The sequence below is a fragment of the Procambarus clarkii genome, chromosome 92 (genome assembly GCF_040958095.1).
Source record: "Procambarus clarkii isolate CNS0578487 chromosome 92, FALCON_Pclarkii_2.0, whole genome shotgun sequence".
NCBI lineage: Eukaryota > Metazoa > Arthropoda > Malacostraca > Decapoda > Cambaridae > Procambarus > Procambarus clarkii.
The window spans coordinates 9,673,726-9,690,872 of NC_091241.1; the positions used below are offsets into that span (position 1 = coordinate 9,673,726).

General features: G+C 39.8%; 1 protein-coding gene across 1 annotated transcript; it reads right to left on the reverse strand.

Moving 5' to 3' along the window:
• Positions 1 to 1,855: 1,855 nt before the first annotated feature.
• asf1 (histone chaperone asf1) lies at positions 1,856 to 9,682 on the reverse strand. Its single transcript, XM_045769909.2, has 4 exons — positions 9,459 to 9,682; positions 5,412 to 5,527; positions 4,981 to 5,157; positions 1,856 to 2,673 (listed from the first exon to the last, which is right to left on the reverse strand). The coding sequence occupies exons 1-4, from the start codon at positions 9,565 to 9,567 to the stop codon at positions 2,476 to 2,478; spliced, it is 600 nt and encodes a 199-aa protein (XP_045625865.1). The 5' UTR covers positions 9,568 to 9,682; the 3' UTR covers positions 1,856 to 2,475.
• Between the last annotated feature and the right edge of the window lie 7,465 nt (positions 9,683 to 17,147).

Consider the following 17,147-nt stretch of genomic DNA (forward strand, 5'->3'; position numbering starts at 1 on the left):
TTCTTTGCCTCAGAACAGGATGTTGTCCTGGTGTTTAAGGTGATAAATGCACCGTTTCAGTTTAAGGTGAACACACAAATGCTAAGTGGCTGCCACTGCAATTAATGCAGCAAACCATGTAGATGGACTCATGCGGAGCACATGCTGCTGCCTTGTATTTGTATTTACTACGGGGTTTCATGAATGAAGACTATAGAAGCATATAAAAATTACAACAAATGTACAATAAAAAAAATTACCTTACCTTTTTTTGTAGTAGACTGGTGATTTGGGAACCCAAAGGCAGCAAAATAGGCAAAGTACTGTACAGTACTGCCATTTGTCTTTTACTGTCTTGGGAGCCACACTAAACTGGTCTTTGAAGTTCTCAATACCAATGGTTCCTGCCCATATTTCCAGCTAGACTTTGCACCACTAACTCCATAAACAGCTTCTGTGTTAAACAATGTTAGTAATGCTGTACTCCTCTGCCAGTCACTTCACATCCCTCATAACGCCGTACTTATTCCATGGTAAGAAATTTTATCCAACCATTGCCTTGTGTGTACCCTTGCTAATCTTGCCATAAGGCATGGTTATTACTCCCAAATAATGTGGATGAAGAAAACTGAAAATACTTAAGACTGCACATGCCTAGGAATTTTTTTTTATATTTACTATTAAAGAGCTAGAATAGCAAAATTATAACAAAACTACCTGAAAGTATTATAGTCTTAAGTAATTTTATCAAAGCTGCTTTCGATGTTCAAATTATTCTTTGAACAAATCAAAAATTTCAAAGGGAAGATTAAGAGGATTTGATCCATTATTTTGAGGTCTAAATTTGGGGTAACCACTAAACTGTACATGCATGGAGTATTACACATGCCAGTTTTAATTTTTTAAGGTACATTATAAACTTTGCCAATTACATCACTGTTGACCTCTAAGAATGTGCAGCTATTTAAAAGTATTACTAACATGCACCAGTCTACAAATAGGTAAAACCAAATGTAAAAAAAAAAAAAAAAAAAAAAAAATTGCAGATAGATGCAGTGCAAGAGCGTTAATCAAGCATTAAGTACATACATGCTGCTGCTAATGTTGACAAACCCTATTATTATTTATACTTGTTAAACCAATTAGCTCTGGCTTTCACCTTAAGAGTATCAGGAGGTAATCATCACCTTCCACACAATTTTGTGTTATATGGTACAGTACTATCACATGGTCACACCAACAATTTGCCAATATTAAATTTTTACTTCCAACTACAGTACTTAATTTTCTATAATTTATCATTGATGCTAAATTGTGTACATTTATGATTATTCATATAGTTAAATTTATTATTAGTAATACATCAATTTTATTGCTTAAATCTTTAAATTTCCAGTTATTTATTTTGTACAATTTCCACAATTAGATAACCTTCAGGGCCTAGTCACACCATGCAGTTCAGCCAATTATATTTAACTCCAAAGCACAATCTCATTCTGAAAACATGCTAAAAAATCTTTAATTCTCACTTCAATTGCATGGTGCATGTGGGGTCACAATTACACAAACTTTGCTTTCACACTGCAGCATCTCTGGCTGTAGTACCACAAGTTGTGATTTACCTCCAAACTGTACGACTTAATATAAAAAGGTATACTTTCAATGCTAAGCATTCACTCCCTCGCATCCCCATCCTCAATGCCAAGGACACTTGTCCCCAATGCCAAGCGTGCACACGAGTGCCTCCCCTCCTGAATGCAAAGTACACACACCCACCCTTTCCCAATGCCATGCACACTAACTTCAAATTTGTTCCATTATCTTGTACAGTATAATATTTACTCGGTCAACACAATGAATAAATGAAAGCATAAAGGACAAGAAAACATTTAATTAAAAGAACTAATATACAAAGCAATAACCTTTCATAACGGGACTCTTGAACTAACATCTACACTGCCAATTTCTAAAGCTCGCATTGTCTTATCAGACACGTTTAAGCCAATTCAGTTTGTACACTTGTGCATCATTAAAGCATCTACCAATATGTTCCACTGACCTGGAGCACACGTGCCTCCCAAGGACAATGTTGCAAGACCCAAGATTTCACTAGTCTCACTAAACCAACTTGGAGACACGATCAACACGCACAATCATCGCTGGTACGAAGACCCGATCAACATCGCTGGTACGAAGATTTAAGTCGAGCAAACATAGGTATGGTCCATAAAGTGAATTTATAAAATATATATTTGTAAAATATATATAAATGCTTCCAGTTTCATTAACATAAAATATTCAAAATTTTGTCTAGTACAACATGCTTATAAATATACAGTAATGCAAATATTAAAATATTTTTTATTTATGAAAGAATGTCTAATGGCAGGGGTGTGAACAGGTACATTACAAGTTTAAAACTGAACCTTCCATAGACGAGACATTTACAATATGAAAATCAATGCAAATATGAAATTCCCACTACACATTCAACTTTTACGCAACTTCCATGGCACAAGCACTATTGCTGTTCTCCATTCCTAAGACAGGTTTCATGTCAGAGGAGCTTTGAGAGGTGTTTGCACCCTCACTCGCATTTTCTGAGGGAGGGATGTTTTCAGAGTCCTTAGCATCATCCCAATCGATTTTGAACTTTGTGACACGTGGTTGAGTCCCCAAAATGTTTCTCTGGAGCTGCAAAATAAACAAAAACCTCAGGAAAGTGAATTTGATTACAGGTATCTAAAGAATTGCAAATAACCTTTACTTCAGTAAAAAATACTAGTTCAAGAAAACCTATCCTTAATTATACACAAATTTCCATAAATGTTTTCATTTGCTAGGTACAGAATAATTCATCCTTAAAACAAAGGTTTGAACCTCATCTATCTACTGTACCAGTCAAAAGCCTTAGCAATATTCAATAAATTGAAAAATGGATGAAAAGCTGGAGCTACGCAGATGTTGAGACGCAGACTTTAAAGATGTACACACCTATTGCTTAAAAAAGGATACCCTTGTTAAATATTGTACTTTTAATGAATGTTAGCTACGTAAAATGCTGCCAAATAATGTAATAAAGTATGAGCAGACTAATTCACACCTCAATAACCCTCTTCATCACTCAATTCAATCTGTTTAAATTACGGAAGACATCTTCCGTCACGCAGGGTGCAGTCGCACCTCCACAGATCTCCAGTATCATCTATTGATACTGGTGATGGCTCAAAAGGGCCACCACTTACGAGCTATTCATGCCCGTGCCACCTTTTGGGTGGCTTAATCTTCATCAATCAATCAATCAATAACCCACACCTCTGGGGTAAGTAACCAATTATCAAAAGGCAACCCAGAAGACTATAGCACCATTGTGTCACAGGATATCCAGAAGGCTCTGAAGATCATTCAAAATGCCAATACAAGAACAAAAAGACAAGGCAAGTAATTAATTATCAAAAGAAGGTACCAAACTGGGAAGGATATGTAGCACCATCAAACGCACGGAATACTCAGAGGGCGCTAAATATCACCAAGGATGCCAATACGAGAACAGAAACGCATAAGGCGAACGATATCAAAAGTATCGGATTCACCAAGAATTCTATCAAGGGACAAGCGACCGAGAGGGACGGTCGGAAAGAAAGACACGCTCGTCCTGGAAGTCAGGACATTCAACAAGGATGTGCACGACGGTAAGAGGGATGGACAAGGCAAGCGATATCCACAGTTTAAAAAATTATACAGTAACACGCAGAACAGCCAAAAGTGAATCTTATTATAAAAGGCTTACTAAGGTTGGTCCTTGCCACAAAGGATTTATGTTAGGTTCAAGAATAATCATACTGCATATTTTATTAAAAATTTATATATATATATATATATATATATATATATATATATATATATATATATATATATATATATATATATATATATATATATATATATATATATATATATATATATATATATATATATATATATATATATATATATATAATTTTTTTTATTTATTTATTTTGATACCAAATTGCTCATTAATGATCATATGCCATGGTGAAATGGAAGAATGCACAAGCAAATTTTTTTTTTGCTTATGCATTGAATTCAAGGAAGATTCCTTGAATCAAATCCTTTTTCTGTGACAATGTAAATACATTTTAAATATTTCCATGTACAAAATGCTGTTCTACCGTATATGTAATTGTGTTGGCTGAAGACAGCATGAACAAAAATGTATAGAAAACAGCAAATAAGAATTATACAAATACTAGAGTACTGTAATAGGATGACAAAAATATGATCACACCCTTCTCACCCTGGATTACTAAAGAACAGTAATCCAAGGCTCTTAATTCTGTTTTTTTTTTTTTTTTTTTTTTTTTTTTTTTTTTTTTGAGATATATACAAGAGTTGTTACATTCTTGTACAGTCACTAGTACGCGTAGCGTTTCGGGCATGTCCTTAATCCTATGGTCCCTGGAATACGATCCCCTGCCGCGAAGAATCGTTTTTTCATCCAAGTACACATTTTACTGCTGCGTTAGACAGAGGCTACAGTTAAGGAATTGCGCCCAGTAAATCCTCCCCGGCCAGGATACGAACCCATGACATAGCGCTCGCGGAACGCCAGGCGAGTGTCTTACCACTACACCACGGAGACTGCGTGGTTACAACAATACTCCCAAGCACCAAAACTGTTCATTCAGGAACAGCTCCCCCACCCCATTGGAACTAAATAAAAATCCATATTAATGGATTGTTATTCCATTTTGGTGTGCAATAAATGACAAGTGTATAACAGTCCAGTAAAACCCAAGCGCATATGTAACATTTCCTTCATTCACACACTCATTTACAGCCTGGATCATCAGGTATAATTTTGAGGCAATTACCAGGTTTTCTATAATTCACAATCTTCTCCATTTTGTTTTTATTATACCTAGTGACATTTCTATGATCTAACAGCCTTCACGCAACTGCTCGAGTCACCCCACTTACCTTATCAAACTGTGGAACATCTGGTGGGTTTTCCTGCAGTTCAGAATCTGTGTAAGAGTTGTTGACATAATAACCAACACGCACGAACTCCTGGCCCTTGTAGCCACAAGTTAACAACACCACAGTAACTCCGACAGCATCCCCAACAGGAATTTTATTCTCATCTGGAGGATCAGCCTGGAAGATGTCGAATGTTACAACATAGCCACCAACATTTACCAATCACATTTAAAATATTAACAAATATCAAATCATTTGTAATTCCATGGCAACTTTAAAAATACAGTAGCTACAGCAGTTTTATGTCATTTAACTGCATATTTACAACTTGTGTGTCACTTTGGTGTGTCGTGCAAAGAATTAGCGACATCTAGTCCCTCTTACTAGGGAGACCCAATTAAAAAGTTCTCCGAAACACAGCCAATACATACCTGAAATACGAACATGTGTTTACCCTCGGGCACTGGCCCAACATAAACAGTATCTAAGGTTTGGTCATAGTTCTCGCTCTCTGCGCTTCCTACATAAATTATCTTCCATTCCAGATCTGAAATAAGTAAAAATTACTACAAAAATCATTCATGCATTTTTAATACAATCTTCAGTACAGTACTATGCTGTTATTACTATACTGTAATACTATTTTCATACCCTGAAAAACCCACAAGCTTTCCCAAGCATAAAACTCATCCTTTTTCAAAGATTTAATATGAAATTGTCAAAATTTGAATTTATTAATATTTAAGGAAATTGGGGCAAATGAGGCCAGATGTACCAAGGAAACCTAGTGAAGCAGAAACCATATTCTGTCCCGGTAAGTTTTGTCCCGCAAGCAAGTTCTTTATAGTGCTGCAATGGACACTTAGAGGAAAGTTACTATTTTCCTAAACTCAGAAGAGCAAGTGCAAAGAGCTCATTTTAGGATACCACTCAGTGATTTAACTAGGTTTGGTTAGACAATAGTTTAAAGTAAACTTGCTGGCATATAGCCACTTAAGCTATTGGTGCTTAAATCTAACTTAGAAAAATAAATACCTTGAAATACTGATATGTATGACTGGGAAGAGAAGCTATAAAATGACATCAGTCATGTCTATGGATGCAGTGCTTATTTATATATTGATTGGAAAAATGTAGGTGGTCAGATATCAAGCAGTGTGAAGTGTCCAAACACCTAGGGTGCCAGTACCCTGACAGGAGGACATACCACCATTGCACAACAAAATCAAGATAATGATTAGTCTACAAATAAAAAGAGGCCATACGATGGAATAAAGCCAACGTGCCAGAAGAGTTCAGGGGAACAAGTTCAATTCTAATAGCTTCAATATCCACAACATTCATTTATAAGGTACAGTATAACAATGAATAATATAGACTATATTATAACCCCCATTCCTTTCAATGCTATTAACACTTTCGCGCTATCTGGACGCGCCGGCGCGTTCGGTTTCGTCTAACGTAAACGCATAGTGGACATAAAGTTATGTCAACTTTTAAAATATTTGTATAAAATTCAATTTTTATCCGATTTACTTTGGGTTTGTTTCAAACTGCGCGCTATGAGGCTCTCTTTCTCACCACTAGGCTGCATGGTACAATAAGTTCATGAAAGGTGTGGATAACGTCGATCAAATGGTATTTTGTCCCAAACGGGTTGCAGGTGGGTGACTTTAGCCGTTTATACTGGTAATTCTTCCCCCATATCATGTATTATATGCATATGTCTGTTTAGGGAATTTTATTCCGATCAATATACAACCAAAAATAACTGTGTGCAACAAGTATAATCTTGACAAACATAACAAAAGTAAAAATATTTCGTGTGTGTTTGACGCTCACTGATATGTTCCAGCGTTGTTTTATATTTGTCGCTATTCTAACTTACGCTTTGTTGATATTTTTTACCTATGGGCACATAGAACATTCTATTGCGAATACATTGACATGAAAATGAATGACGTACATAGAAAATTAATGTCATGAGAGTGAAATAAGTATAAACTTTCAAAGCGCTGTGCGTCGTCCCGTCACCGATACCGGGTAACAATTTCACCACTTCCCACACTCTTGCGGGCGGGCTGCATCAATATTCAACGCTTATATTCATATCACCGTGTTGGGAATTTCATTGCGAGTCCATTGATACCAAAATTAACGCTGTAGAACAAGTGTGGAGGTGATTATAATCCCAAGAGTAAAAACATTTTGTTGCTGATGGGCGCTCACGGCGAGTCATCTACGTAGTTATTTATTTGGTGCTGGTATCCCTATATGTTTCGTGACTTATTTTACTAATGTTCTTCTAGAGAATTTTATTGCAAACACGTTGGTGCCAAAATGAAATACGTAGCATGAGAACTAAGGTCAGGAGAGTAAAAAGAGTATACACATTTTTGTTTTTACGCTTAAGCGATAAAAACGCAGCGCGCACATTCGGTTGGCTGAGTGACCTTTGCGGAGAGCGCGAAAGTGTTAAATAGCATCATTATAATGACATACCTGCTTCCTGGATATCCAGCCACCCCATTGGGACTGCATAACAGAACAAAGACCTGATACTAGCACCAGCTTCCCCAATTTTCAGTGGCTTGTTAATTGGGAACCACCGAGCGTTAAGACCAATTCATGGACATTGAAGAATACTACTGCTCTCCTACAATGGCATTTTTTAATTTTTTGGCAATATTTTTTTAAACCTTCCACTGCATCACATATCCAACCATGTCTACTGTTTAATTCTTTTGGAAACACTGGCCCTGTGGCCCTCAACCGTTCCTGATACGAGAGATGACTAAGCTCTGGTATGATTTTTGTCGTAAGACATAGCTCCATAGCTCTGGTAAGACATGCGGCTCTAGAGCAGCTATGTCTTTCTGAAGATGAGGTCTCCATGCCTGGATGCAATAATTCATGTGGGGGCGCACCAGAAACTTATACAATTGAAGGTCTATTTTTTTTTACCCAAGAATGGCTGTTGGTCACATTGCCCCATTTACAACAAAATATATCCATACTAACCCACCAGCCTGATGTAGTCAATTCACCCAAAAGGTTTGTCCCACAGCAGGACACTGGTGTTTAGGCATGTTACCCTTTATGTCTTGGTTCACCTAGCAGCACATAGGTACCCGAGAGTTGGGCAACAGTTGCAGCTTGACAGTTTTCCAAGTGTTAAAACTGAATACCATTAGGTTAGGATTGGTTTATACCACGAGACTTATCCCAGGTAATAAACTTACCAATAAGAAATTCATTTTTATTCATCCTCGTGCATGCAGCCTTGTTACTTGCAGTCTTCAATAAAAGTTATGTTAGGTTTGTTAGTCAACACCTTTATCCAAGAATCTTTGATAAAGTTTCTTAAAAAAAAAAAAATGAAACGGCAATATTAAAACTTTTAAACGTTTAATGTGTATAGAACTGTAAAAACTGGAAAACGAGTGTCAACAGGACATTTCTGATTATTAAATCAATCCACTTTGGGCCTAATGTTGTACCGAATGTAAAAGCCTCAGTGTAAAATCCGTTGACAAAAGGTGTGAAAATGTTATTGAAACAGCACGGTGCCCTAAAATTCAAACAATTAGATAATTGTTTAAACAAAAACCAAGAACAATTTGTGTAACAATTATATGAAGATCATCGATTTTCAGAAAGATTAATAATCCTATTGTCATTGATTAATGTAATTGTAATGAGACCTTTGTAATTATATGGTTGAATATTTAGCTATATAAGTTGGGGCGAGGTCAAATCGTACAGACTTCAACAATGCTCCCTTTACGATTTGTCAAAACGGTTGATCAAGTTAGCCTGTATTAGCCAAGGTTGTGTTAAGGTCAGTTAGGAAAGACCAAGTAGGTTTTAAAACATGCTGACAACCATCCCACACACAAGACTCCATCCAACCAGTCTGATTACGGTGGTCGAGATCACAATCGGGTTTGCATTATGGTCAGGGTAAGTCATTATGGAGAGGAAACTGGATTAAGGTCGACAGCTCGTGCATTTGTCTAAACCACCGTCCTGCTTAGATAAGGGTTTAAAAAATGACCAATAATTATGCCTGCTACAGCGTTCCTACACTAGAACCTAAAACAAAACCAGGTTTTATATATGGTGTGGAGTGACGTCACTGATGCCTACTTATTCCTGCCCACTTAAAAGACTTGCAACAAAATCAAAACTTCACTCAAACTGTTAAGTGCAGTGCCAGCCACGGCCGTTGACGCAGTCGCCTCCGGCTTGCTATGGTACCATCTGTGGCACAAACCTCCACCATAACACTGAAGGACAACAGTGCCACACACACACGAGTGACACCACAACCGGCACTCCGCTGCTGGCACTGTCACGTAACAACTCCGACGTCCAGGTGACCCTGGCCACACCAGCACTCCACGCCCTGCCAGTCCCTGGTATTATACCAACTAATAATTCCCCCTACTGGAGTGCAAGTGTTCCAGAGTGCTCACCTTCCTGGAGGTCCTCCACGCACTCGAACGTTATCTCGAACTGGAAGGGGTTGAAGAAGGGCGACGGGTTATCTAGCACCACCACGTTCACTATGTGCACTTTGGCCATCACTGCGACTCGCCGGGAATCACTTTAAATGCTGACTTAGTATTTTGAGGGAGCCGCACTCGCAACCATCCCCGTGTGGGAGTCGTGTGTGTTTGTGGGGGGGAATATGGCGCGAAACGTCACCCACGCTCTGAGTCCCGCTAGCTCATTGGTTCCCGCCATTGCCGGCTTGTAACGCGCTCCGTGATTTGTGATTTTTTAGCGGCAAGTTTGAAAGCCTAAGGTCATGAACCTTTGCTCGGAGTGCAACATCTCAAGACGGTTGAATTGCATTGCAGTTTATCAGTGTAATATGATTTGAATGCGGTCTTTAATTCAGGCATATTAGACATGATTCAGGTTATGACGTCTGCACAGCTCAGCCGGCCTTAAATGTTGTGAATTGGAAAGTTGCCAGTTTGTGAATGTCTGTATTTATACATTTATATATATATATATATATATATATATATATATATATATATATATATATATATATATATATATATATATATATATATATATATATATATATATATATATATATATATATATATATATATATATATATATATATATATATATATATATATATATATATATATATATATATATAGCACAAATCACCAAGAAAATTGAAGAGGGAAATACCGCAAGTGCTATTAGAGTCCTCACCAGTGACGAGAAAATTGCTCCTCGAAACTCAGCCACAGCACGGGCCCTGCAAAGCAAGCACCCACCCAGAGCCCCTCAAGGCGACAACATCGTTCCGCCATCAGCCGACACCATTTCAGACCCATTAACAGTTGGTGAATCTGAGGTCTACAAAGCAGCCCTTTCTTTTCCACCTGGGTCAGCAGGCGGCTTTACAGGGTTAAAACCTCAACATATCAAGCAAATGTTAAATCCTGCGGTTGGTGATGCTGCACAAGATCTTCTTATGGAACTCACAAGGTTCGTCAACATGTGTCTGGCTGGTGAGATACCTGAGGTCATCAGGCCTCTCTTTTTTGGTGCCTCCCTCTGTGCTCTCAAAAAGAAGGACGAAGGAATCAGGCCAATCGCTGTTGGCAACACTCTCCGACGCCTGATTGCCAAGGCTGCTACGAGGGTTGTCAGCCAGCAAGCGGCTGAATTGCTGAAACCAATCCAGCTAGGATTTGGAATCCCCCAAGGCTGTGAAGCGGCTGCCCATGCAGCACGAGCATACATCACAAACATTTCTGATGAAAAGGCCCTGCTCAAACTGGACTTTAAGAATGCCTTCAACATGGTAAGAAGAGATGCAGTACTTTGTGCCGTACATCGCCATTTCCGGCCCCTCTACCCGTTCATACTATCGTGCTACAGTGGCGAGTCAAAACTGCTCTTTGGTGAACATGAAATCAGATCATGTGAAGGTGTTCAGCAAGGTGATCCTCTTGCTCCCCTTCTTTTCTGCTTAGTCTTAAAAGAAATCACCGAAAGCTTGTCCAGCGAGTTCAACATCTGGTTTTTGGATGATGGCACTATAGCTGGCACCGTAGACCACCTCTTGTCAGATATCAGGAAAATAAGGGAGCAAGAAGTAAGCCTGGGTCTCGTCCTGAACCCTTCCAAGTGTGAAGTAGTCTCCTCCAACCCAGACATCGTAGCTAGAATAAGGTCTGCCTTGCCTGGAGCCCATGTCATTAGGGCCGAGAACAGCACCCTCCTTGGAGCTCCCCTCGGGTCTAACGCCATTGAGGAGATCCTCGACAAGAAAATCGCAGACCTTAGGAGGATGGAAGACAGAATAGGTGACATCGATGCCCACGATGCTTTTTATCTCCTCACCAAATGCCTATCCCTTCCGAGGCTAACCTACTTTCTGAGGTGCGCCCCATCTTACAACAACCCAAAGCTTGACGAGTATGACCTCCTACTGAAGACCATGCTGGAAAAAGTTGTTAACCTCTCTCTCAACGAATGCCAGTGGAAACAAGCCACTCTTCCTGTCAGGCTCGGTGGCTTGGGTGTCCGCACCGCCACCCAAATTGCAGTCCCAGCCTTCCTGTCTTCCTCCTCAGCATCAGATGACCTGGTTAAGGAAATTCTACCTGACACCCTGAGTGATGTAGCGGGGATACAGGACCCCCACTACACGGAATGTGACACGAAATGGGGTGCCATGACAGACCCAGCACTCAGACCAGCCATGCCGAAAGCCAAGAAACAATCCAGTTGGGACAGCCCCATTGCAGACAAAGAAGCCACAGCTTTGCTGGAGGCAGCAACAACCCCCAGTGATCGTGCACGCCTCACAGCTGTGCAGGCTCCCCATGCAGGGGACTTCCTTCTGGCAGTCCCTATGTCTGCGACAGGCACACGTCTTGATCCGCAGGAGCTCCGTATTGCAGTCGCTCTCCGCCTTGCTGCCCCTATCCACACTGTTCACAGGTGTATTTGCGGCGAGGCAGATGCTGACGAATATGGATTGCATGGCCTGCACTGTGGAAAATCGGGTGGTTGGCACACTAGACACGACGAAGTCAACGACATCATTAAAAGAAGCCTTGCCTCTGCTCAGTGTCCAGCGGAGAGAGAGCCCCGCAACCTACTGAACCGTGACTCTGTTAGCTTTGCCGGCCGACCAGACGGAATCACACTGCGTCCGTGGAAGGGTGGCAGGCAGTTAGCATGGGACTATACTTGCGTATCCACCCTGGCAACGACATACATCACCCTCTCTGCCGGCACGGCAGGAGCCGCAGCGACACACAGAGAAAAACAAAAGTCAGTCAAGTACAGGCAATTAGATCAAAGGTACAATTTCGTTCCAATAGGGTCTGAGACCCTAGGCCCATGGGGTGAGAGTGCAAGAAGGTTTCTTAAGGATCTTGGTTCCAAGCTCATTGACACCACAAGAGACCCTAGAGCAGCAAGTTTTCTCTTTCAGCGCCTCAGTGTCGCGATCCAGAGGGGAAATGCCCGCTGCATCCTCGGTTCCTGCCCGGCGTCGGAGGAGTTCGAGGAAATCTACAGCCTCTAGGAAGCGAACTTTTTCTTGTGTCCTCTTAATGTTCATTTTTTGTATAAAATCAGATATGTAACTGTATAACCTTGCATAATAAAGTGTACATCATAATAAAAAAAAAAGGGGGTGGTAGGAGAAGTGAACACTCTTTCGTATTCAGAGTTAAATGTCAAGTTTTTCCCTGAGTGCTCTGTGTTCCCTTCTCTGAGGCTGTGGGTCCCTATAATTACACCAGTGGTGGTACCCCCCTATATATATATATATATATATATATATATATATGTCGTACCTAGTAGCCAGAACGCACTTCTCAGCCTACTATGCAAGGCCCGATTTGCCTAATAAGCCAAGTTTTCATGAAATAATGTTTTTTCGACTACCTAACCTAACCTAACCTATAAAGATAGGTTAGGTTAGGTAGGGTTGGTTAGGTTCGGTCATATATCTACGTTAATTTTAACTCCAATAAAAAAAAATTGACCTCTTACATAATGAAATGGGTAGCTTTATTATTTCATAAGAAAAAATTTTGATAAAATATATTAATTCAGGAAAACTTGGCTTATTAGGCAAACGGGCCTTGCATAGTAGGCCGAGAAGTGCATTCTGGCTACTAGGTACGACATATATATATATATATATATATATATATATATATATATATATATATATATATATATATATATATATATATATATATATATATATATATAAAGAGTTTTTACATTCTTGTACAGCCACTAGCACGCGTTGCGTTTCGGGTAAGTCGTTAATCCTATGTTCCCATTTTACTGTTGGGTAAACAGAGGCTACAGTTAAGGATTGACGTCCGGTAAATCCTCCCAATACGAGTATACGAATTGCATCGTATATTCGTAATTCATTTGGCAATATTGCCATTTGGTTATATTTTATACTATAAATTAACTAAAAACCCGGACTACTAACTCATTATTTAAGTAATGACTTCAAATTTGACTTAAGGGTTAAGTCACAAATACTCATACTCCGCCCAAGTAAAACAAGCAACACTTAGTGGGCCAGCCAGAGGCTTAGGGCCCGCGCAGGAATGTCCCTGCAAAAAAAAAAAAAAATTAAGGGTTCCGGGAGCTGTAGTCAGGTTCGTTCTCGACTCATAATCGAGAATTCAGAGTTCGAATCCCGGGCGGGACAGAAATGGTTGGGCGCATTTCCTATCACCTAATGACCCTGTTAACCTAGCAGTAAATAGGTACCCAGGAGTTAGTCAGCTTGTTGCGGGGTTGCATCCTGGGGAGGGTCAGTAATTCGACCATGGGATCTCGATATAAGCCTAATGTGTGTGTGTATGAGTATCTCTCAGATGCTATCTTATTCATTAGTATATTTAACAAGGTTGGGCTCAACACTCCTCCTTGAGGTGTGCCGAATTCCAACCTCAAAAACATGAGGTTGATGACACAGGTCTGTACTATCCATTGGCTTTAGGGATAGGGATGGTCACAGCTTTTTTTCCATTTACTAGGACTACTGCCCTCTTTATAACTATATTAAAGAGGTCTAACAGTGGGCTTTTTGTCATAATGGCAAGTTCATTAAGTATTTCATAAGTTACTGCATCCTTCCCGGGGCGGTAGATTTCCCAACTTTAATCGCCGTTATTAGTTCTTCTCTGGTAGTACCTGTGCAAGTGACATCACCGCTGTTACCTGCTGTAAGTATAAAATCCTTTCTTAGATCTTTCCAAGAATCTAATAACTCTCTCTCGTTATAGCGGGTAATGAACTAAGTTTGGCAGCTTCCGCCCATTTATTTACAAGACCATTTGCAATTCCTTGCGGGTCTGGATGTGCAACAAAATTCTGCTTTTTACCCCTTACTTTATTTACGTCTTGCCAGATTTCCTTCAAGTTTCTGTTATTCCCAACTTTCTCTGCAAGCTCCTGCCAATACTTGTTCCTAATTTCTTTTGTCTTCTCCCCACACAGCCTAGCAACTGCCAGTAAAGCATTCTTCCCTTCCTCAGTCCTACCATTCCTATTCCAATTCTTGTGAGCTCTCCTCATTGTTAATGTCCACCCCTTAAGCATCTTGTCCTGTGTATAATTTTCTATTCTGGGGGGATGCTTTTTTATACTAGATGTTTTCCGGTTCAATGTTGCATTAAATACATCTACCTCCTTAATTAGATATTCATAAAATGCTTCTGCCGAAACTGGCTTATATCATACCGACATAATATGACCAACAAGACCCCTTAATTCTCCCTCAAGCAAGTAATTGTCAAAAGAAGGCGCCAAGCCGAGGAGACGAGCAGGGCAGCGGTGGAAAGGTTGAGGTATGTTCTCTTGAAGATGAAGTCTCTGCGCTTAGATACCATATTAGATAAGATAATGTTTATTCAGAGAAAAGTACATACATTCAAAATGAGTTACAAACATAGTGTTCGATTTCTAGATAGAGCTAGTATATTTCAAGGTTATTCAGGGTTTCAGGGTTAAAAATAAAATAAAAAAGTACCTAATTTCATCTTCAGTTTTCTACCTTGTGCTGTAAAATTGCACTGTATCTTGTGCTACCCAATCTCCCAATCTTTATGTACCTAATCCAAACAACTTTACTACTGTGATCATTGCTGTCTTCTTATGTGCTATCAATATGCTGTATTGTGCCTATTAATCTTTGTTAAATTACCAATCAAGCTGTCAATGCAATCAATCAAGAGCTATCGATGTGCTTTAATGTACCTACTAATCTCTCTCATCTCATTTTTTGTCTTGCAATGTGTCTGTTATCATTTTATAAATTTTGCTAGTTTACCTACTTAAAATTATGTTAGATAAATAAGTAAATAAATAAATTAACCCATGGATTCGCCTACCCACCGAAGCTGCAACTTTATATATATATATAAAAGAATACTGTACTAATAATTAGATGATGATGGAACAGCAGAAATTGCAACAGTACAGCAAAAGTAATTTTAACTAAGTAAACAGAAGACTACAATTTTTTTCAAGTTGATACATTGCGGATATCAGCAATTAAATAAGTAATTATCAAAAGAGACACAAAGCCGGGAAGGCCATGTAGCATCATCAAACGTGTGGGTTATTCAAAAGGCGTTAAATATCACTAGGGATGCCAATGCGAGAGCAAAAGAGCATAAGGCGAACGATATCAAAGGTATCTATCTAGCTGATTCACCAAACCAATAATTCTATCGAAGGACTAGTGACCGCGAGGGACGGTCGGGAAGCAAGGCACACAGACAAGTTGGTCAATAATCAATATTGTTTGAAAACAGTTTGACATTTAGGGGGTGAGGTAGGTTTAGAGTTGATTAGGTAGTACTTTGTTTTTTCTTAAACTGGTTGAAAGAGACAGTCTTTGACATGATTGGGAAGGTCATTCCACATTCTGGGTACCTTGATTTGTAGTGCATTTTTAGTTTGATTAAGTCGCACTCTTCGCATATCAAATAGGTATTTGTTTCTTGTGTGGGTGCCCATGGGTTCTGTTACAACCTTCTATGAAGCGTTTAAGGTCAGGACTGGCAACAGTTCAGTTATATATATATATAGATTACACATGAAAGGATGTGCAGTAACTTAATACCTAACATATTCAACGATTTAAGTAAGGGGAGCCGAAGTGCTGTCTGGGGCTAGAGTTTGTTATTGTTCTAATAGCAGATTTGTGTTGGGTAATTAGAGGGCATAGATGATTTTGGGTAGTATAACCCCAAGCACAGATACCATAAATGAGATAAGGACAGATAAGAGAGTAATAGTGTTACCAGGGAAAAATATCTTCCACAGATACTTCCACCCTAAAGACCAAGAAGGGTTGATGGGCACCCAGTGACCCTCTATAGGCTTCCCCTTCCTCCTCCAGCCTCAAAAGGCAAATATGAAGACTCGAGATCAGAGCTGCATTCTATGCCTGTTTCCTGAACAGAGAGGAAAGTATGATTCCAAACTAAAGTTTTGGGACAAAGCATACTCTGGAGAAATAAATAGGTTCCGAATCCCCAGCACGAGGGGATGACTCAACTGTTTCCACCGTTTGAGGCAAACTGAGAAGGAAGAACAAGAGGCCAGGCAATCCATGCCAGGTGGAAACGAGGAGGGGGGGGGGGCAAACTTAGAGCGGATAGAATTCACAAACTCCCCCAACTCCCAAGTCCCTACACATCACAGAGGCAAACTGAGCTCCAGGGCATCTTCACGAGCACCAAGCCACATACAGTGAATATAGGCAAAATGAACTCATAAAGCAGCTGCTTCCTGATAAGCATTGAGGCATTCTCTACTAAAATTGACTCAGTGAGCACACATGTCACAGGCCTCAGGGTGGAAGATATCAATAACCTAACAGGCAATATGGCAGACAGAATGAATGATCATCGATATATAGCAATGTCGACGAACATCTCTCAAACTCGCAAGCAGTAAGTGCAGGTTCGGCGGAGTGATCTATAACGCGCCACACACCCATGACCAATAGGGCATACCAGGGCCTAAAGGTATGGACCATGCAGGACGACACCCTGGCACTAGGGATGCTCTTCAAACGAACTGATGCCAAACACAGACCTAAGGATCACTGGCATGCTGAATGTACT

Coding starts and splice junctions, on each gene's coding strand:
- asf1 (XM_045769909.2), bottom strand. CDS start 9,567: ATGGCCAAAGTGCACATAGTGAACGTGGTGGTGCTAGATAACCCGTCG. Junction 5,528..9,458: donor CGTGGAGGACCTCCAGGAAG/GTGAGCACTCTG, acceptor TACTTATTTCAG/ATCTGGAATGGAAGATAATT. Junction 2,674..4,980: donor ATGTTCCACAGTTTGATAAG/GTAAGTGGGGTG, acceptor TTTATTTTGCAG/CTCCAGAGAAACATTTTGGG.